Raw genomic sequence first — 25,189 nt, 5'->3', positions numbered from 1 at the left:
TTTACATATCTTGACCTCAACAAGATGGCCACATAGTCGCTCCTCTCCTACATGGGCAGCGACTCCAATCTCTATTCAATGTCTATTTTGTGTTGGTGGTGCTTTTTGTGGTTGGTGTTGGACAGTGGTGGCGTATCAGAATGAGAAAATCAACTCCCAACTTCTAGCTGCTAGCTAGCCTGATTAATGTTTTCCAATGTAAACGTCAGTAAACATCAAGGAAAAGATGAGGAAGAATGGGCACCAGCCAACAAGCATCCTGCTAACCACTGTGCAGGTGTTGGAAAATAAACTGGATGACCTCCATCAGTCTACAACTGGATATCAGGAACTATGATATCCTTTGAGTGACTCAAACTAAATCCCGGAGAGCTCCATTCAAACAGGTGACTCTTTTTTTATCTGCTGATCTGACAGAGCAGAGGACTCTGGGGGAAAAGGGGAGAAGGAGTGTGTATTATGGTGAATGGTGTGATGACGGGTATGTGAGCTGCTGTCCTGTTCCTGCTGTACACTGTTCAGAGGCATCTGAAGAGCGGTGCGTCCCTTTTTCAGGAGTAGCGACCATGCAGACGTCTTGTCAAGGTTAGGATGTGTGGACAGTTAAATCATTCTACAACCAGAAACCATGGATTACCAGAGCCATTCCTGAAAAATGTCAGATCATAAAGCAGCAGGCGACAAAGGAGGAAGACTATAAAAAGGAGTAAATGACAGTGACCAAGTCAATGGAGCTGATGCATCATATTTCACATCATATTTTTGACAAATAAATAAATGAATGGTTGATTGTTTAGTAGAATATCTTTTGTGTAAGTATGAATGTTGATAGCTTCTGAGCTGCATTGTTGAGTGTTTGAATACATAAATATCTGACTTGTCTTTTGTACATACTGCAGCTGTAATCACTGAGAAACCTAATGAGCTATACTAAATACTCATCAAAAATACTGAACAAAATACTAATATTTCATCTTAGCTTAATATACGGACTTGTGTAAATAATGTTTTTATCAATGGTTTTGCAAATACAAAAGATCTAACTTTGGAAAAAATGCAGAATGTGTGATGAAAATGAAAATAACCATAAAGTATAGTCTGCAAATATAATATAAATATGAATATGTTTTGCATGAATTTGTGCCACACTGACCGATGGGATCTTTGGCAAGAATGGGTTTGGAGGGGGGACTGGGGTCTCCGATTCCCAACTCGTTCTCAGCCATCACCCTGAACTCGTACTCGCAGCCTTCAATCAGATCCTGGACTCGATACTGAGTGGCCGGGTACAAATGGTCCCTGGTGGCTCTGGACCACCTCTTGGCTCCGACCTCCCTCTTCTCTAGAATATAGTTGGTGATCGGCTTCCCACCATCGCGGGGCCGGGTCCAAAGCACCAGAGTGTTGGTGGCATACACCTCCCTGACTGTCGGCATCTCAGGGGCCTCTGGGACTCCTAGGAAGAAGAAACACAGATATTCGGTTCTTTTAAGGATCCATTTCTAATGGGGAAAGAATATTTATTTGTTTCCATTGCACTTTAAGTTTAAAGAAAAATCTTAAGTCTTAAATTCTGTGATAGTAAAATTTGTGAACAGAACTGAACCATTTGAAAAAAAGTGTAAGTGTGTGCAGGATGTGAGCAGAACGTACTGAAAAGATCTTTGGCTCTCATCTCCTCGGACTCCAAAGGATCGCTGATGCCATACATGTTCTCAGCAGAGATCCTCATGATGTACTCCCTGCCCTCCGTTAGTTTTGGAACCTGAGACAAAGAAACAACATGTCTTCACAAGCCCCCACAACTGGGAAAAAGGGTTTTCTGGGTCAGGTCTCCTGAAGATCTTTAAAACCAAAACTACCACCTTGCTGTTGCATGTCTCCGCCCACCAGTCTAGTTACTCTGACAGTTTCCATCCAATGTCTATGAAAACATGGATGCTTCACGCACAGAAGATCTATACAATTGGCACAGTTTCAAGACTAGAGTCACCAATTCAGTGTCTGACCAAATGTCTGCCCCTCTGTTCCTGAGATATGACGATAAAACATGATGATGTCACAGTGAAGATGACCTTTGACCTTTTCGATATTAAATGTCATCACTTCATTATTTCATCCTGTTAGACATTTGTGTGAAGTTTTGTCATAATTAGCGTAATAATTCTTGAGTTTGGGCCAAAGACATATTTTATGAGGTCACACTGACCTTGACCTTTGACCTTCGAACGCCAAACTCTAATCAGTTTATTCTTCAGTGAAGAATAAACATTTGTGAACAGTGACCATTTGTGCTAAATTTGAAGACATTCCCTCAAAGCATTCTTGAAATATCCTGTCCACAAGAATGGGACGAACTTCAGGATGTACAGACGGATAACCGGAAAACATAATGCATTCACCTATGGCTCTTGCCGGCGCGTTGGCATAGTAATACAACAGCTGAATGGAGTGTGGCTGACAAATCATCTGGACCCACCTTGCATGTGGTCTTGGTCGTGGCAGACGTTACTGTGGTCCAGGTGTCTCTGTTAACGTCTCTCTTCTCAATGATGTAGTTGGAGACGTCGATACCACCGCTGTCCAGAGGAGGTTTCCAAGAGATGACCATGTACTCCCTATGCACCTCCTCAAACACCACGGGGCCAACAGGAGGAGAGGGACGGTCTGTGGGGAAGAAAGAAAGGTCAGTGTGAAACAACTCTGCAGGTAAGGAATATTTGATTCTGCAGGTAAGGAATATGTAATGTGCTTAGCCAATCTCTGCGTTACTCAGCAGAGCTGGTAGTTTTGTAGCATTGTTTGTAGCAAAATGTGTGAATGTAAATGGATAATACAATTACTTTTGGTAGCCCACAGGGGTCTAGGCATGGACTCCTTCTATTCCCATCTAATTCAGTTGTTGAGTTGTTTCGTATCATCTATACCTTTAGTACTCTTTGCTGATGATACAAGCTTCTATCAGCCCCATATTTCCCCAAGAGGTCCACCTACATACCGACAACCGTGATGTTGCAGACTCCCTTCCTGGACCCGGTGCTGTTCTCCACCACAACCACATATTTGCCGCTGTGCTCACGCTTGGCTTTCATCAGGCCGAGCGACATAGTGGTCAGCGTGTTCTTGAACATAATGTGTTGGTCAGCCTTCAGCTCCTTGTCGTCACGGTACCACACGATGGACGGAGGAGGTTTGCCGGTGTAGCGGCCCTGCAGCAGGCAGCTCTCGCCTACACGAATGATGATCTTATCGCGGAAGTCCAGCTCGATGGTTGGCGGCTCTGTGATAAAAGAAAGTTGAGGACAGAGACAGATGAAGTGACGCACTGAGGAGTGAGAATCTGTGATTTGTTAGCTGCTTTTTTATCTACCTATGTCTTATATTTTACTGATGATGCCCATTTATTTCTTTCACATAATAAGAACGTTTCAGCACTTATTTCTGAACTCCAAATCCTTCAAAGTGAACAGTAATATATATTTGTATTTGTTAATTTGCACTGTTCCTTCTCTCACCCAGTTCATCCTTGCAGGTGATTGGTTTGGTGGGAAACGACGGCTTGCTGGGTCCAACCTCGTTGACGGCGATGACCCGTAGCTCATAGGTTTCTCCCTCTTTCAGCCCATCGTAGGTGTACTTCCTCTCCATCAGGCTCTCCTTCGTCACTCTGGTGAACTTGTCTTTGCCGATCATACGAGCTTCCAGGATGTACATGGTGATGTCCGAACCACCGTCAAACTTGGGCGGCTTCCAGGTGATGCTGATCAAATCCTTGGTGGCCTTGGTGACCTCGAGCCCCTCGGGGCGGTCAGGCACACCTGAGGGAAACACAAACATACAGACAAATCTCAGAACTTTTATCTTGTGGTCTCCTCATCCTCTCATCTTTACAATAGTTACATGTCACCTTTCAGATCTTCAGTAGTCACCAGGATTCAGGTTTCACAAAACTTACTGATTTTTTCCTTGACGACGAGCTCGGCTGCGGTCTCAACGAAAGGTCCCATGCCAATGGCATTCACAGCGGCTACTCTGAAGAAGTAGGACTTTCCGACGGTGAGGCCTTGAGCTATGGCATTCTGTCTGCTGGCGGTAAAATGCAGAGAGGTCCAGGCCTTGTGCTCTGCTTCACGCTTCTGGATGATGAAGTTGCTGATTGGAGAGCCACCATCCCTCTCGGGGAAGAACCAGTTGATCTTGCAGGTGTCAGTGCTCAGGTTCTCTGCAGTGACGGGAATGCCGACTGGCCCCGGGACATCTGAGAGCGGACACAGTTAGTTGTAGTAATTAAAAACATAAAATCACTGAGGAGTCTGAAGATGCCGTCTCGTTTCAACAGGATAACAGTATTTTACCTAAAACTTCCACAGTGATGCTCTTCTTCTTCTCCCCTCCAGCATTCTTGGCGGTCAGTGTGTATATGCCAAGGTGATTCCTGGTGCAGGGTTTGATGACCAGAGATGAGCTGATAGCTGTTGTTTCAATTTTAGCCTCAGGAGGCAGCGCAGCTCCTTCTCTGCCCCAGGTCACCTCCGGGGTTGGCTGGCCCGACACGTAGGCAATGATACGAATCACACCACCGGCGTGGACCACCATCCTATCCTTCACTGAGGCATCCAGGTCGACCTCAGGAGCAACTGGGGGGAAGAAACTCAACGTTACAGTCCGCTAGATACAACCAAACAGGATGAAAACATCCTTAAGTGTCAGATTTTTGAGAGAACGACAGTTTGACGTGAAAGACGTGTGTCATCCTCTTTCAAACGGACTCACTGGTTCTGTCGTTGACCTCGAGCACCTCTGGGATTACTCCTGGCTCGCCGTTACCGGCAGCATTGAAGGCTGTCACCCTAAATTTGTATTTGCCACCAGTCTTCAGACCGGTGATCACAAAGCGGGTGCCACGAATTTCGGTCTCTTTGGCCTGAAAAACACAAACGTGGACTTTGTGAGGTTGCTCTGAAACACACATCTATCTCTAAAAAGGAAGCAAACAATTACCCCACATATAATAGCAGACTTAAGACGTTACTCTTTGATAAAGCTTATAGTTAGGGCTGGCTCAGGCCTGTCTTGGACCAGCCCCTAGGTATGCTGACATAGGCCTAGTCTGCCTAGTCAGAATTCCATGACTTTTCCACTTTTACTAATTCTGTGACTTTTCCAGGCCTTGAAAATGAGTTTGTGATATTCCATGACTTTCTCAGGTTTTCCATGACCATGTTCTCACCTTGACCCAGGGCTCAGTGCCCTCCTCCTGGTACTCCACCCAGTAACCCATGATCTTGGAGCCTCCATCCTTCAAAGGAGGGATCCACTCCAGGTCCACTGTGGACCTCGTCCAATCATTAACCTTCGGGGTCGGAGGAGAGGGCGGGGCTACAGGTGGAGACAGACACGCAGTTAACATCTGTCTTTGTGTATTTAAAACTACATGAACTTGTGTGATTTCAGTGTGTGACTCTTACAGATGGGGTCTCTGGCAAAGATGGGGTCTGTGGTGGGGCTGTAGGGTCCAAGTCCTGCGGCGTTGATGGCACAGACTCTAAACAGGTACTGGGAGCCCTCAATGAGTCCACTCACCACATACGACTCGCCCATGCCCATGGGACGGATGGGGTCGCGGGTGACGCGGGTCCAGCGTTTGCCTGTTGTCTCTTTTCGCTCCAGCCAGTAGCCGGTAATCGGGGTGCCACCGTCCTCCTCGGGCTCCTCCCAGCTTACTGTCATGGAATCCATGGTGATGCCGCTTACCGTCGGCTTCTCGACCTGACCAGGGATGTCTGCAGTGGGACGAATAGAAAAGGTCAAAGGTTAGAGGATTCAAAGATTCAGCTTCAGTGAATACATCTTCCAGGTTTAGTTGAAGTGGTTTGATTTCGAAACTCAACAAGAAATAATATCCCATGATGCTTTAGTTTGTCAACATGGAGAAGATCTTGTAATTCTAATTGTTCTTTAATCGAAAGCACCTGCGCTGATCTTTATCCTCCATTATTCTGATGATCTGTTCTTTAAGTGAAGTAGTAGTACTGATATATATATTTGAAACTGAAGACTCACTGAAGAGATCTCTGGCGACCTCAGGCTCGCTATCCAGTGGCTCTCCAACTCCGTACTTGTTCTGGGCCATGACCCGGAACACGTACTCGTGTCCTTCCAACAGGTTCTCCACGGTCCAGATCCGCTCTTTGGGCTCGCTGGTGACAGGCACCCAGGACGTCCTGCTGGCCACGCGCTTCCAGATGACATAGTTTGTGACCTTGGAGCCTCCATCGTCCTTCGGCGGCAGCCAGGACAGCGTGATCTTCTCGGCTCCAATCTCCTCGAACTTGATGGGAGCAGAGGGAGGACCGGGCCGTCCTGAAAAAAACAAAAAGAAAAAAAAAAATTATATTTCAGTCAGTGAAACCTGAGAATGGTTTGTTCTGAGGTGTTTGTTCATACCGAGCACGTTGAGCCTCATCTCCTTGGAGGCCTTGCCGAGGCTGTTGGAGGCCACCAGTGTGTACAGGCCGGTGTCAGGACGTTTGCCCTGCTGGATGAGCAGCGTGCAGGTGTCGTCGGACACGATCTTGTTGATGTGCTCGTCGTACTGAACCTCCTCCTTTTTGTCTGACTTGTGGGGTGGAGCCTTGTACCAGGTGAGCTTTGGGAATGGACAGCCACGGATCTTGGCCACAATTTTGATGTCGGTGCCCTGCTCAACCTCCATGAACTCATTCAGCTCGATGGATGGAGCACCTGAAATATAACATGAGGAGATTATGCGTCATTTTTAAAATGTGTTTCTTCTCTTTTGAAGATTTAAGGTGAACGGCAGCAAATATTGTGGTTAAACACATCAAGAAGTCTGATCCAAAACTGATCAACTTTGCGCTGGAGTGTCAAGATGGGCAATAAATCAGTTTAGGATTATGATAATGGTGAGACAAAGAAAGTGAAATACAGTACTGAAGGTTATATTAGAGTCTCCATAGATTGAACTTCTTTATGATTGTGACACATTGTAACTTTGAGTTGAGTTATCTCTGAGAAAAATAGAAACCAAACATTTCTAAGCATGCTGCTAATACTAGAGAGACTTCAGTGTTTCTTCCATGAAGCAGATTAAAACCAGAATGGTCCAAATCCAACCACCAAAAATCTGGACTGCTGGGAAAACAACACTGGATCCTACATTTCCCATAATACAGCTGGATAATGTATTTCATTTAAGCCCCCCCCCCCCCCCCCTTACAGGTCTGGTCCTGAATAAGGACGGGTCCAGCTGTGGATGAAGGTCGGCTGGGTCCGACCTCGTTATGTGCCATCACTCTGAACTCGTACTCGTCTCCCTCCGTCAGGTCCTCCACCTTGAAGCTGGTGGTGTCCACATCTCTTCTGTTACACCTGAAGACACAGACGAAACAAATCTCAGTGCTGAAAAGGCTTTAAACAAACAGAGATTCTCATATGGAAGTTAATCACTTTGTGTTTCGCATATTTATTTATGTTTTGTGGTCACAAAATTCACACAGAATAAAAGAGTGGATATATTTCTGTCCACTGAGGTAGCGGATGAGAAAGAATTTGTAAAGTGATAATTTGACTGCAGGAAAATATGGAAAAATGAGAAATTAATGTGGGAATTATACTTATGCATCAAATCGACGTCATACCTACAGCATAGGCTCTGCATCAATTTAGAGGCTGTAAGCTGAAACCATTTCCCTCAGTGGAAACAAAGCTTTTATTTACTTTAATTTCACAGATAAGAAACAATAAATTGTGAAGACAATAACATAAATAACATTTTAAGTCTTGTGTGTGATTTATCCTGGCTTCATATGAGCAGAGGAAATCTCCGCTGGTTGCTAGGCTAATTTATACAATGTAAAATGCCATAGGCTTGTGTTAATAACAATAGCATGTTGTATTTGTGGGGAAAATGTGTCCAGATAAAGACAAGTATTTTGTCTGTGAATGCTGTGAGTTATAGAGAAGCTGATTTGTGTACTTGTGTTTGAAATTGTCGGTATTAAGCCATGTTTAATGTGTGTTTAATGTGTGTTTAAGGTGTGTTTTGAATCAACTAAACTTTACAGCACTTCACAGAAACCTCTGCCACTGACTAATGTTTTGGAGGTATAACTGCAGAGTGACACAGACATACCACTACACAAGTAGAAATGCTCACTATGGTGTAGGCCATGTGCGTAGCGTTTGCCCCACAAGCATAAATCCCCCTAAGAAGTGGTGTTCTGTAAAGTGGTGGTTTCTAAAGGTCCAAAATTTTGGAGATGATCCATAACTGACCCGAATGGATCCCAGTCCACCTGGTCTGAAATAGATGGATACTTCAGTCCTGATCCAAACAGACGTGATCAGACTGATTCATTCACATTTAAGGCTGGTTTATAGACATGTGTTGTCTCTACGCCTTAGCCTACAAAAATTTTACTTGGGGGCCCATGAAGACTTTGTATGTGACGTCTTACCTCCTCCAGGCCTCCCTCTGGCCACTGGCATCCCAGCAGAGCATTTCAACGCTGTAGTGGGTGACGGGTGAACCGCCATCGTTCTTTGGAGCCTTCCAGGTCAAAGACACCGTGCCCTTCCTCACGGATGTGATCTTCAGCCTGGTTGGAGGGTCGGGAGGATCTGCAGATACAACTCATGAACATGAGCTTACACCTCACACTAATAATTTGTAACCAGTACAAACACAATTTGGGAGATCAGAGTGTGTCGAATGGATCATATCAGGATGAACCTGATGAGATGTGTCATCTTGTTTGTCTGGAGATCCATTTTCTGTACAGCTTGAGCAGTGTGTGGTTTAAAAGTCAGTTCAGTGTTGATGCATGAACCCAAATATTGAATGTGATCAGCTCTGCAGAGATAAACCATTATCTGGATCTTAAGTTCTGTCTGAAGCCCAGTTCACATACAGCGAGCAGCAGCAGCAACCCACTGTCTGACACCTGTATACCGTGAGGACGGAAACAGAGGCCTCGGCAGGGACAGAGCACCTGCCGCAGCAAGTGAACACGCCGTCTATAGTCATTTTGACTTGACCAGTGGACTTCACTACAAGCTGATTGGTTTTAAAAACAAGTGACATGGGGAGTCGGTAGCGTAGTGGATAGTGCCGGTGCCCCATGTACAGAGGCAATGCCTCGCTGCAGCGGTCGCAGGTTCGACTCCGGCTTGCAACCATTTCTGCATGTCACCCCCCGCTCTCTCTCTCACCCCCTTTCACTCTGTCCCAAACAATAAAGGCAAAAAACGCCCAAAAATAATCTCAAAAAGAAAAAACCAAATCAGGTGACATGCTTTAAAACCAGCCGCCGGTGATTTGACCAGCTGGTTTGCAGGTGACACCATCAGCTGGCTTGTGTCCAGCTCAGACCAGCCAGTTCACACCGCTGCAACTTTTCTTTGCAACGTTCTAAATCGGTTTCATCTAGTCCCGAATCTTTGGTCTGAACTGGACTTAATGTTACAGAGCAGTGTAGATGTGTATGTGAGTGTTAAGGATCGTGACTCATGACGGTTCCTGCTTTTCTTTTAAATCAGGTTCAATAATCAAAGTGTTTTCAGTGTAAAAACCTAGCAGAGGTAAGGATAAAGAGAGGAGCCGTACGGATTGGATCTCTGGCGCAGGTGCGCTCGATGGTCTCTGCATACGGCCCGAAGCCGAAGCGGTTCTCAGCCCGGATGCGGAAGAAGTAGTCCTGACCGTTGATCAGGTCTGCGACCACCACAGACTGAGAAGTACAGGCCGGGTTCACCTGGAATGACAACATCGGGGGAGGGGGGGGTTAAGCAGCAGCAGTGTGTTATTATCCAGTGAAGCTCCAAGTGTGTGGGGGAGGTCGTACCTTGGTCCAGGCTTTGCCGCCCACCGCCTTCTCCTCGATGAAGTAGCTCTTCACTCTGTCTCCGCCATCGTTCTCTGGAGGTTTCCAGGTGAGGCGACAAGTTCCTCTTGTCACGTCGCTGACCTTCAGGTCTCTGGGAGGTCCGGGCAGGTCTATGGATTCACAGAACAAGAAATCAGAGACTAGAAGACCAGGGAGACATTTTACATTTCTATCATAAATCCTATCCTGTTTCTCAGTCATACCTTTTACTAATTTTCTAATCATATTAAATGACAAACAAACCCTTTGAATCTTTACGTACCGAGCACAGTGACACGGACTTTGACCACCTTGTGTCCGGCGGGGCTCTCGGCGTTGAGGATGTATCGGCCACTGTGGTGCATTTTGCAATCTGGGATCACAATCACTGAGGTCGTGTCAGTGGAGTAGATCTGAAACACCAGCGTGACATCAGAAACCACATGAGGCACAATTTCATGTTTAAAACCATTACAGTTCTTTAAGTCATCCGTCACACTTTTTGTTCAGCTCCTAAAAATGAAGGCAAAATTCAGACCACAAAAATAGCTACAGTTCAGGTGTTCTGCTGACAAAATGGAAACCTCGGTGCGATTTTTGGAGTTTCATGTGTAGGTGAAACAGAAATGAAGATACAGTCCATTAAAGTGCAAGCAGTCTGACCTCTGAGTCGATGGGCAGCATGTGGAGTTCGTTCTTCTTCTCCATCTCTGCGTTTCCATCGAAGTGCCAGGTGACTTTGGGGATGGGTCGTCCGGTGATGGTGGCGGGAATCTTGATGGTTGTTCCCGCTCTGCAGGTGAGCAGGTCGTTAACGTCCACTTCTAGAGACACCATCGGCTCGACTGAACAACAGACAGGAAACAGGAGCGCAGATTTGTTTTTTCATAATCAGGTAAACAATCTTTGTTAACATTCATTAAGATCAAGATCTGTCTCACAAGAGAACTAATATATTCTGGAGATTCCAAAACAATTTGCCGTTGAGCTGAATCCCTCAGTTCTTATGAAGCTTTACTGAATCTGTTAGACTTCCATTAAGAGTATTGATCAGATCAGGATCAATAAAGCTGCTGTGAAATGTTACGTTTTTCTCCTTTTGAGAAGAATTCATAAAAGATGCCTGGAGGTCATAAAAAGAAGACTGGTTTGTGGTTGAGCTGTTGGCATACACGATGGTGTCATCAGCATAGAAACTGACAAAATAAATATTAACTTTGGACCCTCTTTGTGTTTGTAAACTGTGATGAAGTATTTTGTGGGCAGAGCCAAACTGGTGTCAGAAAGGGACAGTAGTGGTTTTGGGGTGAGTGCAAAATAAAATGTAAAAAGCACTATAACATTTATATTTTTTGACCGATTGCAATGACTAATTTCTATATCCATAAATTTATGATCTATGTGTAGTGGAAAAAAAAAAATTTGTCTCCAATTAATTAGAGTTCTTGATATCTAGGCTAATCACTGCTGCTCAATGCTCAGTAGAGTGTGTGTGTGGCTTTTTTTTGAATTACTTACTTAATTAGTTGCGTGGTGAAAAATTAATCATCATAAAAATTGTAAAAACTCATTTTTGTCAAACATGGATTTTGCATATTGTCCTTGATTGGGTTGGGGAGACGTCCCTTTATAATTTAATGTGGAAGTACAACTTATCAATGTGCTAGCGCCTTAGCTAGCTAATGTTATCTGTTTATTAACATCTTGATAATAACAAAGTATATTAACTTTCACTACTCCTCACTTTAGAAAAGACACCACAAGAAATCCTATAATGTGTGTACATCAGTTCATCTGCATCCAGACAGGGAAATGAAAGGCACACTAACATTAGCAATGTAGCTAACATAGCAAGTGGGCTACCTATGGCTGATCGCTGTCAGCTAGAAACAAACGATGATCCATTGTCCGTTTTGTAATCTAAACAAAGAACATGTTTTCTTATGCTGTCCTTTCTAAAATGAGCTGTGGAGAAAGTTCTGTTACGATCAAGGAGTTAATAAACAGACAGCATTAGCTAGCTAGTTAAAAAGTTGTCTGTTACTTCCACATTAGATTATATTATATGGGGACGTCTCCACAAGTGTTAACAAAGGACAATAAGACAAATCCAAGCTTAATAAATGTGACCACATCAGTAATTCTGTTCATGTAAGCCAAACACACACTCCTCTACAGAGTGTCCAGCAGCAATTTTAGCCTAAATATTGAGATTATAATTAATTGGAGACAACTTTATTTTCTACTACGGCATCCTCGGCAAAGGTTTTCTATAAATATTAGGTTATCTTAGTGCACATTCCTGTACTGACGTCCAACGGCACAAGAAGACATTTTTATTCCGAATGTGTCAACTGTTTCTCCCCGACGTCCACTGTTTTTCTGCCACTAGTATGCACATGCAACTATACACAGTAAACAGCAGAGGCCCCAGTATTTAACCCTGTGGGACCTCAGCTCAACAGAAATGTATGTTACTCTTACTCAAGATGTCCTGAACCAGGATGTCACCCGTCCTGGCGGGCTCAGAGGTTCCGACAGCATTCACAGCGTAGATCTTGAACTTGCACTTCTTGCCCTCCTTCAGGTCTGGGACGGTGATTTCAGTGGATAAGTGGAGCTTGTCGGCAGGAGTCACCCTCCTCCAATCAAGAGTGCCCTCCTCGTGGACCTCGATGATGTAACCCTTGATGGGGGTACCACCATCTCTGTCTGGTGGGCTCCAGGTGAGTGAGATGCTGTTCTTGGTCTTGTCTTTAACCTCCGGGGTTCCAGGAGGGCTGGGAGGATCTGAGAGCAGAGTAGAAGGGGTCAAAGGTCAGTCTCATTAACGTTAAATATCTAGATTTCACTTTAAGCATCAAGGTGTCTTCTGTAGCTTCCATTACTGGGCCAGCTGTGCCCAATTAAAACTCTGCATCTGCGGCGTCGGTGGCTTAGTGCATAGAGCAGGTGCCCCATGTACAAGGCTGTTGCTGCAGCATCCCGGGTTCGACTCCAGCCTGTGGCCCTTTGCTGCATGTCATTCCCTCTCTCTCTCCCCCTTCATGCTTAGCTGTCGTATCAATTAAAGGCAAAAATGCCCCAAAAAAAAAATTCTAAAAAACAAACTCTGCATCTGACAGAATCTTTCACACTGTTGATAAAATTTATGAATCACCTGATGAACTGGTAAAGTGAGTATTTTTTCCTAACAAATTGCAAACTTCCAACTGACTGACAGAGCTGCAGAGATAAACTCGTTAAAACTGTCGTTAAAACTCACTGCATGGATCCTCGGCGAAGCGGCACTCGGTGTATTCACTGTGTGGTCCGATTCCTGCAGCGTTACAGGCTGAGACCCTGAACTGGTACTGGGTTCCTTCTATGAGCCTGAGCACGGTGTACTGCAGGCCCTTAACTGACGGTTTGGTGACTGGAGCTCTGTTGACGCGTCCCCAGTACACAGCACCTCGCTCCCTCTTCTCCAGCCAGTATCCCTGAATGGTGGAGCCACCGTTGTCCAGAGGAGGCTCCCAAGTCACAGTCATGGTGGTCCCTGTGGCGGCAATGATCTTGGGGTTACGTGGTGGTCCAGGGAGGCCGAATGGATCCCTGAGCTCGACTTTCTCTGATTCGCAGCCGTCACTCTTTCCATACTTATTCTCAGCTATGATCCTGAACTGGTAGATACCATTCATGTTAAGTTTGTGGACCTGAAGGAGCAGAACAGGGACAGCTTGTTACTTTTTTTTAAATTTATTTTTGTTAAGGTGTTAAAGACAGAATTAAATATATGATGAAAACACAGAACAGAGCATTACGGAGATGTAAATGTAACTGATACATTTTTTAACAGTCTGATGATTTATTTCTTAAACATTTTACAGTAACTTCTTTGAAGGTTTGTTGTTTTTGTTAGTTTAGTTATTTCTGTTGAGTTCAGAAACAGATATTTGGAGGAGCTGAAAAAAATGACAAAAAGGGCTCCTATCTTTATTAACAGGAAAATCATTGGTAAGTTATCAGGAAACATGGAAATGAAACTCTTACCATGTTTTTACTCAGTTGAGTTTAAAGTGTTAAATATAAGAAAAACATATTATTTAATTATCATTGATCTACGTCAAGAACATGTTTTCTTGTGTCAAAGATACATTTTGATCCTTAAAATTTAAAACAGTAGATTTTATTTGTAATAGTTTAATGTTGTTCGATTCTGTGAGGTTTTAAATGTCAGACAAACCTTTTTGTCTGGAGTCAGAGCTAACATCTCTTCTTACATGAAGTTTTTTTGTTAACATCATCAATCAAAGCAGTGAATCCCCATGCCGCCATGACTCACCGCATATCTCCTGTCAATGAGGTTGATGGTCATAACCTCGTAGTCAGACTTCTTTTTGCTGGCGTCCCTCTGCTCCACGATGTAGTTGCTGATCTCACTGCCTCCATTGTCCTCTGGGGCTGACCAGGTCAGGTAGCACGAATCGGACGTGATGTCTGAGATCACGATGTTCCTCGGAGGAAGAGGGCGGTCTGAACACAGAACACAGGGTTGGGTCAATGTAACGGACACCATGTAAAAAACAGGCGGCAACCTCCTGGGCTGAGAAATAATCCAATAACTGCAGTTCCTCTGATGTCCACTTGAGGCTGGCTCCAAGAGCGAGTCAGTCCCCACAGAGCTCCATGTTCAAATGTAGAAATAAACATGTTTACAGCCTGGTTCAAAAAACTGTTTTGGTCTCTGTAGCTAATTTCAACATTCATTCATTCAACTGTATGGGGGGCTGAACTTTTATATAACTCATCTGTTTACATTTAATTAAGGCTTGAAGTTACACATAAATAAGAGCAGGGCCTTTTTGCGTAAGAGGTGGGTGCTGTCCTTTGACAAATTGCTACCACGGTGACAACATTGGGTAGGTAATTTAACCAGATTTAAAGAGTATAGGTGTAGCTGTAGCTGTCACTATATCAGTGTGTTTTGAGGTCATGAAAAGTTAACTGTAACATTTTGGTCATCTAAAAAATTCTTGTTCAGTGTTTGAAGTCCCTCTACTAAAAGACCCACTGAAGAGTCGCTGTTCAGTTTTTATCATTCTACACTTGTTTTTCACTACTGAAAATTAACATTAGCAATATCACAGTTTACTATTGCTGTAAAGGAACCAAGCTAACCAAGTTAGTAGCTAGGGTTAGGGTTAACTCCACCCTCTCATCCAATTATGGTCACTTCTGGTTCCAAAAAACCAAGATGGCGACACGTGAGTTCACAAATTAATGGGTGACTTCATGGCGGCTACGTCCATTATTTTATACGGTCTGTTTACAACAGTTTGGTCTCTAATGCTAACCCCAGATTCACAGAGAAAAGGTGAAGTCATAGCCACTTAAGCTTTAAATGCGCTGCGTTAATCAACCCGACAGCGAGCGTTAGGGTTAGCTCCACCCTCTTGTCCCAGTATGGTCACTTTTGACTCCAAATACCACAGATGGCAACAGGCAAAAGGACAAAACCAATAGGTGACGTCATGGTGGCTACGTCCATCATGTTATACAGTCTATGGCTGAGATGATAAGAACTTTAAAACATTTAATATATAGTTTTAATTTTGCTAAAATGTAGCTTGGTTAGACATCAAAGAGTAAAATGATAGAAACTAAACAGGCATGGAAAATGACTGAAGTTTTAGTGTTTTGTCCTTACCAAAGATCGTGACTCTGATGATTTGTTCAGCTTTGCCGTGGCAGTTTTCAGCCACCAGCTTATAGTTGCCTTTGTCCTTCCTGACGGTCTCTGGGAAGGCGATCTTTGTCCTCAGAGTTGTCCGGTCCACCTGAAGATGAGAAGGCAAAAAGCAGATTTATTTATCTATATGGCATAATTCAGATGCAGGGCAGGTTCAACATGTTTTACAAACACTGAAACTTTGGAAACAATCTTCAGCAGACGAAATAAAGAACAGAAGTAAAAAAAAAAGCTCCAGCTGACATGAGAAGCTGAGCCAAAAATTATATTACTGATGACTTAGTTATCTACAGAGTTTCTCCCAGGCGAAAGGTCATGGGGTCATCCAGTCACCGCAGAAAGTCTAACAGGACAGTTTGGACACACAGAGTGGGTTAAAAGTCCATGAACACATAAATCAGCTCGGACCTCCTCAGTCTCCATCGTCATCCTCTCGTCCTCCGGCTTCTCCAACACCACATCATCCCTCATCCACCGGATCGTTGGCAGAGGAAGTCCCATCACCTCCGCGGGGATGTCTATGGCCGCGCCCTTCTTCACAAAGAGGGAGTTGGCCTTGAAGTACTTCAGGATAGTAATTCTTGGAGGGACTGTGGACAAAAAAACATCTATCAGTGTTTCTGTTCTTCATTAGAGCAGCCTTACAAAAAGACTTTAAGAGTTAGCTTCATACTTTCATCGTCCTGGATCTTGGCGTTGATAGACTTGGAGGGCTCTCCCATCCCAACCTCATTCACTGCTTTGACGCGGAAGTCATACTCCTGGTTCTCCGAAAGGCTATCGATGGTCCCGCAGCACTCTGTGAACATCTTGCGGTTTGCCGCTTCGTACTCAGTGCTGTCGGACCTCATCTTCTCCACATAGTAGCCCATGATGGGGCTGCCGCCGTTAGAGAGAGGTGGCAGCCAGGTCAAGGTGATGGTGCTCTTGGTTCTGTCGGTGTAGCGCAGCTTCTCGGGAGCAGACGGAACATCTGAAACAATATAGAGGAGTTTGATCAACACTGTGTGACTGTTCCAAGAGAACCTTTAATGGTCACAAATCTTCTTGAAGATATTTAGTCAGAAAAACATTGGTCATATTTGGCAGTTTTACCTTTGGGATCTTCGGCCAGGATGGGTCCCAGGTCAGTCGGAGTTCCGTAGCCGTACTTGTTCTTGGCGACGACCCTTAAGTCGTACTGCTCGCCAGACAGCAGACCCTGGACGTCGCACTTGCAGGACGCCGTCTCCAGGGGCTGACGGAAGAGTTTCATATTGGAGTCTTTCCTAAGCACCTCGTAGCCGATGATGTCACTGCCGCCGTTATCCAGAGGGTCCAACCAGGTGAGAACGATGTTCTTCTTGGTTACTGCGACCGTCTTCAGGTCCACCACTGGTCCAGGGACGTCTGTTGAAACACAGGTTGATAAAAATGTTAGCTACAGGGTCTTGACCACTTTGGTCCTGGTTTGACCTACATGTACAAAACTTGGCAGGAACATGTAACACCCCAAGACGTACAACAAAAGTCTCATGGAGCTATACGCTAACCAAACAGAAAGTTGGCCATTTTCAATTTTATGTGTAATTTATAATAATTCTCCAGGGGTTGTACTTTAACGAACTCCTCCTACAGATTTGATTGGATCGACTTAAAATTTTGTTGGTACCATCTAAAGGCCTTTGACATCAAAAGTTGCTCAAAGCTTGACTTTTCGTCGAACCATGTCACTGTGGCGAGACATCCAACATTCATTTTTCGACACCAAACACGAAGTGGTCTAACTCCAGCATACATGGTCCAATCTGCCCACAACTTCACAGCTTTTATGAGGCTCTAGGTCTGAAGCCAAGTACATGCACATTAGGTGTCATGGTGACTGCGCCACTTTCTGGCAACAGGAAGTACGTCTTTTCAGTTCATTTGGTTTACATGAAATTTACACGGTGGGGTGTTCAACTGAATTACAACAACATGACTTATAATCAGTGTGTTCTCCAGTGCCACATAGTGGACACAGGAAGTGGTATGAAGTGAAATAGGTCATTCCAACTCTCACACTCTATCAAGGATATACCATCTCACTCCTGCTGCATCAGCCGGCGTCCTACCAGTACTCCCATGTTACGCAGAAGTACGAGGGCCTGTTCATCGCTGCTTACAGCTTTAATTCCTGTTTATATTCTAAAGGTATTTACAGAGCGTTATTTTCATATATCATTTACAGCCTGATTATACAACATTTTACTCCTGAAAACACAGTGAAAATAGATTTTTTTAAGTGACTGTTGACAGTATTTTCTGATTTACGGAGTGATTATAAGAGATATCCTAAACTCCCTCAGATAAAAACATTGACTGTAATATGACAACAAAATGAAACAAGTTTGAACGTGATTTTATCCAAAGTTCAGATTTGTGTTCTGGAAATTAGGGGTGCATGATGTACAATTTTTTGCCAATACCCAATACCTATATATCCATTTTTCCCCACCTAATTGTAGTGATCATCAAGTCTCTTCTGCAGCGGAATTAACATCATATTATGCATGCATACTCTTATCGTGATGGCCCACCAGCAGATGGAGACATGAAATAAAATATTTTTCAATGTATTGTGCAAAATGAGGAAAGGCATGCTAGCTAATTCTGTTCATTTCAAAGTTCATTTTATCGGTTGATACCGATGATGTACCAATATTATCGTTCACCCTGACTAGAAATGTACGAAAATTAGTCCATATTTCATCAGATAAAGCCTCATTTGCATATTTAAACATAAAATTTCAGAAAACCTGTAACATACAAAATAACTGTCTTAATGTTTGAAATTAACTGGGGGAGAGTGATGGTTATATCTGTTCATTACAGTTTTTACCTTGTTTATCTGTAGTGTCTCTTGTTAAAGTTTGTAGAGAAACCAAACAATAGATTTTAATACAATTATTAAAAGACACAAATGAGTGCTTCGGCAGCCATAAAGAACGAATCAAATCTCAGAAATATTTTATATGAACTTGAGGTTTCTAAGTTTCTCCGATATAAAGAATCAGCACCTCGCTCATTGTGTTAAAATCTGTGATTCAACTGAAGCCAAAACTGAAGTTAAGACTTATCCTCTAACAATCACAAGCTTTTCTCTCCTGCAGTTAAAAGAATAAAGACTCAGCAGAGATGTTGTTCAGAAGACTTAAGCCAGTTCACCTTAAGTTGGATCTAAAGTCTCAGTCGTCCTTTAGAGGATGTGTGTGCCGGATGAACTGGATTTGAAACACTGATTCTGACATGCGTTTGTCTGACACTGACCCATGACATCCACTGTGGTCTCGGCCGTCTTGGCCCCTTGGCTGTTGGTGCCGGAGACCTGGTATTTTCCGTGATCTGCCCTCACGGTCGTCTTGATGAACAGAACAGTGTTCTTGCCCTCCATCTCCACAATCATACGCTCCTTGTCAACTTCGGCGCCATCTTTGGCCCATTGGACTTCGGGCTGGGGTCTGCCGGTCACCACGGCCGGAAGCCTCAGTGACTCACCAGCCCTGATCAAGACGCCGTTCCTCACAGATGCATCAAAGTTCACAGCAGGAGGTTCTAAGGGAAACGGACAGCGAGACGAGTCAGTCTTTGTTAAAAAAACGTACATCTCCTGATTAGGACAGACAGAACATGTGACATTTCCTCACTTCCTGCAGCTGCTTTACTTCTCTCGAGTGGAACACACTGACTGTGAAGCAGCTGCAGGAAGTGTTGAATTTCAGCCTACTGAGGTGAAGTCTTATTGGCCATGCCCCTCCCCCCACACCCTGTCCCATCATGAAAGTGTCCATACCTAGAGGCTCTCTGACGGTGACAGGTTCGGTCACACCGGGAGCTCCAGGACCAGCGTCGTTGACGGCCATGACCCGGATGTAATAATCCCCTCCCTCAGTCAGACCAGTCACAGTGTAAGTCAGCTCTTTACACCTGAACTCTGTGCTGCGAGTCCAGTTCTTCTCTCCGACCAGAACCTGAGAAAACAACACATCAGAGATGTGTAAGACTTCGGTTTGTGTTCTAGGATGACACAAAGACCATCGGTTGCATGTAACTGTATTCACTTCCTGTACCTTCTCAACGTGGTAACCCAGGATCTCTCCTCCTCCATTGTACAGTGGGGGCTTCCAGGCCACGATGACAGAGGTCTTCCCAGTGTCCACGATCCATGGAGTTGGGGGGCCAGGAGGCACTGTGGGGGGGAGGGCAGAGGCGTATTAATGGTGGTGATCTGGTGTGTTTCCATGACATCAGAGAAAATGGATTTATTATGTTAGTCTGACTAAAACCGGACTTTTAAAATACATGTAAACATGTTAGTCTGACTGAAATCGTACTAAATCGAATTTCTCAAAGTTGGACTAACACACCCAGATAATGTGATTGGAAGTTGAATTCCTCCTGCAACTAGCCGCGGCACTCTGAGCATGCTCCACAGTTTTTGCCCGGGGCTTTGACCGAGAAGGCCAATATCATTAAATGTGTAACAGCAGAAGGAGCCAGTAACAACATGGAGAAATCTACAAATCTACACGAGCCATGCATTTTTGGAAGGACAATGAGACACAGTTCATGCTGTGTCAGCTGAAAGAGTTCAATATTTTTGAACACATGGATGGGAGGAAAACACATAAACTCCATCACACAGTTTGCGCTCTCTGGACTTTGTATCTGCCTCTGTCCCCAGAACTTGTACTGAGCTTGGGAAGAGGGCATTCATGTACTCTGCTCCCTCCACCTGGAACAGTCTTCAAAAATCAATAAATTTGCAGGAACTTATCACCATTAATGATTTTAAAACTCGGCTTACAGGCTTTATAATGGCAAATTTTGGAGTGTGTAAATGTTTTACTGCGTAGTATTTTATCATCATCACATAAGTGTTCTTTTAATGTGTATTGTGGTGCACTGTTTTGTTTAACATGAACTTTTCCTCCTTATGATCACCTGTTACCACTTTCTCTGCCCCCATCCAGCCCTCTCCACCTCCTCCCCCTTCCCCCACTGTATTTGTAGGGCATAACCCCTCCATAGGACTCTGGGCCTTTGTCTCTTTTTCTCATGTCTGTGCTTTCTTTTTTATGTGTGTCTTATTATGTTTGCCTCTTTAATGCTGCCATTTTGGCCAGGCCTTGCTTGTAAAGAAATCATTTGATCTCAAGCAAATCTGCCTGGTAAAATAAAGGTTAAATAAAAAAAAAACAAACAAACAAAAAAAAAAACACAGGATGGTGATTGTTTGGTCTGTGATGTAACAGGTCAACTAATAAAAGGTCCAATACTAAGAAGCTGAAAGGAGGCATATCGCAAACTTTCGTAGCAGAGTGGGACATACTTCAGTCAGTAAATGAATTTTTGGCTGATTCAGCATGTTGAGTTGGCGAAGCCCGTCGATAAATGAAATTGCTTTGATTGGTGATGATGGCGGTTTTATGTTTGTAAAACTTTCCCTCAAGCTAAAAGAAGTGGTTTAAAAATCTGTGACTTCATCACAGTGTAAAGACTATCTGACTATATCTGATACTGCACATATTCAGTGGGCCACAAATTGCAGACGTAAACCAAGAAGCTAGAAACTTTTCTGGCGTAAGCGCCAGGTGAGTGACTCCACTGGAATAAATAAACGCCGTCTTTGCATCCAGTATCCAGGTACTACTGAAATTTGATATCATAACAGTTTGTGTCTCTGAATGTGACTGATCTGAATTCTACATTCAGACATTTTGATAATCACAGTGATTGTACAGTGGCAGTAATGTTACAGGTCAGACTGAGCCTCCATGAAGAACTCTGTGATGTTTTTGACCATGTGACCTCTGATTGGCCTAAAACACTTACTGATGGCATCCATGGCGACGATGCGGTCGGTGGGCTCGCTGAAGGGCCCAGGCCCGGCCAGGTTCTCTGCACACACTCTGAAGATGTAGGTGAGTCCCTCCATCAGGCCGGTGACCTTCATATCCAGGGAGTTGAGGAGGACACGGTTGACTCGGGTCCAGTATTTGCTGTTCACCTCCTTCCTCTCGATCCAGTAGCCCAGGATTGGGCTGCCGTTATCCTTCGGCTCATGCCAAGACATGCGGACGCTGCTCGCCGTCACCTCGTGGACTCTGGGGGTGTTGGGAGCGTCGGGAGGATCTGAGGGGGGACGAGAACGGTAGAGTGACTTTTTTTTAACATAGGAAGAAAAAGGAAATGTGCCACTCTTACGAAGTGATACCAAAGTTAAAGAAAAAAGGAAGAAATTCTGTACATCGGTTTAAGAAAGTGCATGTTGGTGGTTCAGTTAACGACATTTAGACGTGTATCTATTGTGCATTTTTCAGCCTGTCAGATAACTGTGACTCCATCTGAGGTCACAGCTTTGGTAGCATTTGATAGTATTTTGGAGTTATGAAACATTTCTGTTCTTCACTTACCAAACATGTTGTGGGCAACCACTGGTTCAGAGATACATGGCGGTCCGCAGCCATACTTGTTCTCGGCGGTGACTTTGAAGATGTACTCCTTCCCTTCGATGAGTTTGGTGACGGGGCAGCTGGTGCCCTTCAGGGTGGTGGTGACTGTGATCCAGCTGACCTCTTCGTTCTTGTTGTCCTTCTTCTCCAAGATGTAGTTCAAGATCTCGCTGCCTCCATCATCCACGGGTGGCTCCCAGTTACAGATGACAGACGTGTCCCTGATCTCGTCAAAGGTGATGTTGATCGGAGCGCCAGGTTTGTCTGCGTCAGAACAGTGTTGGGTTGACATTTAATCTCAGCAGGATTGAGGAGGTTTGTACCAAACACATTTAAACATAAGACATAAACATACTCATGAGGTCATTTTTTACCTTTTCTTTCATTTCAGTTTAGCAGTTGCATTTTTTATAATCTATGTAGAACTGACGACCGATCTAAACCCTTATTCAACTGATAAAAACTTAGTGACGACTATGAGGAGGTCATGTGACCTGCAGGTTCAGGTATCAGACGGAAAGTCCTGAAAATCTGTCTTACCGAGGACGTTGACCTCGCAGGAGGCGCTAGCAACACCGTGAGTGTTCTCCACCTGGATGGTGAATTCGCCGTGGTCGGATCTGACGGCTTCGCGGATCATTAGTATGGACTGACCCCTCTTGGTCTGATCCAAACCCAGACGTTGACGCAGGGGAGTTATAAACTCCTCCTCTGGTTCAGGAACCTGAAGGAATGAAAGAAAAATGTAATATATTATTAAAAAACATGTACATGTACATGAAAGCGTTCAGGACTCTCTGAAGACACAAACCTTGGCCTTGCTCTTCTTCTTCTTCCTGACGAAGGGCATGATCTTCTTGGTTGGCTCTTTAGTGACATCCTCGTTGTTCCTCATCCAAGTGACTTTGGGATACGGGGAGCCGGAGATGTAGGCCTCGATGCAGATCTCGTCGCCCTTCTTAACGCACAAACCGGACTGCACGCGGGCGTGGAGGGTGACCTTTGGTTTTTCTGAAAATGGAAGAAGAGTTATATGATGTGGGTAGTAGGTTAATTGTGTTTTCAATAAGTGAGTCAAAGCATTTATAGTTCTCCATACCGACAGGGTCTGCAGCCTTCATGAGCTGTGTGCTGCGGGATGGTTCGCTGACTCCGGCAGCGTTCTCAGCTCTAACCCTGAACTGGTACTCCGTTTCCTCTGTCAGGCCTGTCACCACATAGGAGAAACCAGGGACCAGGCTCGGGGTGACCCTCTCGTAGCGGTCACCATCCTTTTCCATCTTCTCCAAGATGTAGCCCTGGATGGGACAGCCACCGTCATTGTCTGGTGCCATCCAGGTGACCGTGATGGACTTGGATGTCGGGTCGATAGCCTCCACCTGGATGGGTGGGTCGGGTTTCCCTGTGGAAGTGATATTTAGAACAGAGAGTAAATGTCTGAGCCGTTTCCATAAAGACCACCTGGTTTAATCAATCCTCTGTCAGAAAACTGGACTTACGTTTGACTTCCTCTATGAAGACTGGGTTGCGTAGCTCCAGATATTCTCCGGCTCCGACCTTGTTGATGGCCTTCACTCTGAAGTAGTACTGGCAGTTCATGAAAAGGTCTTTGATGGTGCAGGTCAGGACATTCTCTCCCGACATGACAGGCATGTAGGTCTTCTTGGAGGCCTCGCGTCGCTCCAGTGTGTAGCTAGTGATTGGAGTGCCACCATCATCCTCTGGGGCTACCCAGCTGATCTTGCAGGAGTTCTTGGTGGCGTCGCTGGAAGAGATGTCTTTACACTGACCGGGGAGTCCTGCAGGGTTCAGGAAAGAAGCAAGAATTAGTCAGAGGATGACTCCTGTTAATCTAGAATGTTAATTATCACAGTGATGCAGGCAGGTCTTTAAAAATACTGAGGTAATGAAGTCCCAGCAAAATAATTTGTATAAAAAACCCCATGTTGAAACAACGTTTGTGCTGATATATGTTAATCACATATGAACAAAGCACTGTGATGTATTTCAACGGTATGAAGGGCATCCTACCAATGACTGTGACGTTGACCGTCCCAGTGGCGGTTCCCAGAGTGTTCTCCAGGGTGATGGCATAGGCGCCGGCGTCGGCACGCTTGCACTTGAGCAGCTCTAGGTGAGCATTGTTCATCTCCACCGTCATGGTAAGCCGATCGTCGGCTTTACACTCTACCGTGTCCTTCTGCCAAACCATCTTGGGTGTGGGGATCGCCCTGTAGGGGATGTTCAGGTGCAGCTTCTCCCCTTCAACAATGACCACATCCTTTGCCTCCAAATCCATGGTTGGAGCACCTTGAGACCAGAGGACAGGATTATCAGTCAGGGTTAATTATCAGTGTTTTCACTGCGCTTCTTTACAATTCTTAAAATTAAATTCGATGCTTACAGTCAGGATCCTTGGTGAAGACCTTGTCAGAGATCTCAGAGGGTTCACTGACACCAACAGAGTTGATGGCGCGGACCCTGATGACGTACTTCTTCTCTGGTTTGATTCCCTCCTCAATCCTGAACTTGAGCTCCTTGATGGGTCTGGTGTTCACCCTCAGCCACTTCAGCTCTGGACGGGCCTCAGCCACCTCCACATGGTAGCCGGTAATTGGGCAGCCACCATCTTTGGCCGGAGGCTTCCAGGTGACATTGATGTGCTCTCTGCTGGCATCAGGGATTTTCACTTCCTCAGGAGGAGATGGGACGCCTGGAGAAAGAGGAGAACATCAGAGTTTACATCTGAGATGTTTCTGACAGTTTTGTACGGATTTCTAAAAGTGATCAGTGTTCAACTACAAGAACAAAGCCATATGTTTGCGTTTGCTATTAACATGTCTCTTACTGGTTGCATCCTCAACGGTGAGGATCTCAGTGGGTTCGCTTGGATCTCCAACTCCAGCCTCGTTCTCAGCTCTGACCTGGAACTGCACCTCAGAGCCTTCGTCCACCTCCGTCACCTTGAACTGAGTCTTTCTGTCTGGAGTCTTGCAGCATTTCAACCAGCGAGTTCCAACCTTCTCTTTCTTCTCAATCACGTACCTGGGAGGAAAAAGGTGATTGTCCTTAATTGTATTTGGCGTCACTGACAGTAT

The 25,189-nt window shown here is 44.7% G+C and overlaps 1 protein-coding gene across 4 annotated transcripts in view; it reads right to left on the bottom strand.

Moving 5' to 3' along the window:
* Nucleotides 1-25,189, bottom strand: part of ttn.1 (titin, tandem duplicate 1) — a 135,137-nt gene that overhangs the window by 62,690 nt on the left and 47,258 nt on the right. For all 4 annotated transcript variants that reach the window (XM_078174667.1, XM_078174668.1, XM_078174669.1 and 1 more), the window contains 37 exons: nucleotides 24,940-25,136; nucleotides 24,496-24,804; nucleotides 24,123-24,401; nucleotides 23,591-23,890; nucleotides 23,191-23,493; nucleotides 22,903-23,102; nucleotides 22,632-22,815; nucleotides 22,053-22,355; nucleotides 21,472-21,771; nucleotides 19,707-19,825; nucleotides 19,430-19,607; nucleotides 18,907-19,191; nucleotides 16,714-17,007; nucleotides 16,292-16,591; nucleotides 16,027-16,208; nucleotides 15,577-15,706; nucleotides 14,212-14,402; nucleotides 13,153-13,582; nucleotides 12,372-12,677; nucleotides 10,551-10,732; nucleotides 10,171-10,300; nucleotides 9,867-10,018; nucleotides 9,629-9,776; nucleotides 8,481-8,643; nucleotides 7,241-7,392; nucleotides 6,448-6,744; nucleotides 6,064-6,363; nucleotides 5,469-5,783; nucleotides 5,231-5,379; nucleotides 4,774-4,924; nucleotides 4,356-4,637; nucleotides 3,956-4,258; nucleotides 3,516-3,818; nucleotides 2,999-3,280; nucleotides 2,480-2,667; nucleotides 1,654-1,765; nucleotides 1,154-1,456 (listed from right to left, as the gene is read on the bottom strand). In XM_078174667.1, coding sequence (XP_078030793.1) covers nucleotides 1,154-1,456; nucleotides 1,654-1,765; nucleotides 2,480-2,667; nucleotides 2,999-3,280; nucleotides 3,516-3,818; nucleotides 3,956-4,258; nucleotides 4,356-4,637; nucleotides 4,774-4,924; nucleotides 5,231-5,379; nucleotides 5,469-5,783; nucleotides 6,064-6,363; nucleotides 6,448-6,744; nucleotides 7,241-7,392; nucleotides 8,481-8,643; nucleotides 9,629-9,776; nucleotides 9,867-10,018; nucleotides 10,171-10,300; nucleotides 10,551-10,732; nucleotides 12,372-12,677; nucleotides 13,153-13,582; nucleotides 14,212-14,402; nucleotides 15,577-15,706; nucleotides 16,027-16,208; nucleotides 16,292-16,591; nucleotides 16,714-17,007; nucleotides 18,907-19,191; nucleotides 19,430-19,607; nucleotides 19,707-19,825; nucleotides 21,472-21,771; nucleotides 22,053-22,355; nucleotides 22,632-22,815; nucleotides 22,903-23,102; nucleotides 23,191-23,493; nucleotides 23,591-23,890; nucleotides 24,123-24,401; nucleotides 24,496-24,804; nucleotides 24,940-25,136 — 8,702 coding nt within the window. The remainder of the gene's footprint in view (nucleotides 1-1,153; nucleotides 1,457-1,653; nucleotides 1,766-2,479; nucleotides 2,668-2,998; nucleotides 3,281-3,515; nucleotides 3,819-3,955; nucleotides 4,259-4,355; nucleotides 4,638-4,773; nucleotides 4,925-5,230; nucleotides 5,380-5,468; nucleotides 5,784-6,063; nucleotides 6,364-6,447; nucleotides 6,745-7,240; nucleotides 7,393-8,480; nucleotides 8,644-9,628; nucleotides 9,777-9,866; nucleotides 10,019-10,170; nucleotides 10,301-10,550; nucleotides 10,733-12,371; nucleotides 12,678-13,152; nucleotides 13,583-14,211; nucleotides 14,403-15,576; nucleotides 15,707-16,026; nucleotides 16,209-16,291; nucleotides 16,592-16,713; nucleotides 17,008-18,906; nucleotides 19,192-19,429; nucleotides 19,608-19,706; nucleotides 19,826-21,471; nucleotides 21,772-22,052; nucleotides 22,356-22,631; nucleotides 22,816-22,902; nucleotides 23,103-23,190; nucleotides 23,494-23,590; nucleotides 23,891-24,122; nucleotides 24,402-24,495; nucleotides 24,805-24,939; nucleotides 25,137-25,189) is intronic.

This window comes from Epinephelus lanceolatus, chromosome 14, assembly GCF_041903045.1.
Source record: "Epinephelus lanceolatus isolate andai-2023 chromosome 14, ASM4190304v1, whole genome shotgun sequence".
Taxonomy (NCBI): domain Eukaryota; kingdom Metazoa; phylum Chordata; class Actinopteri; order Perciformes; family Serranidae; genus Epinephelus; species Epinephelus lanceolatus.
Note: the sequence above shows the minus strand (reverse complement) of the source record. Positions and strands in the feature narration are given on the sequence as shown.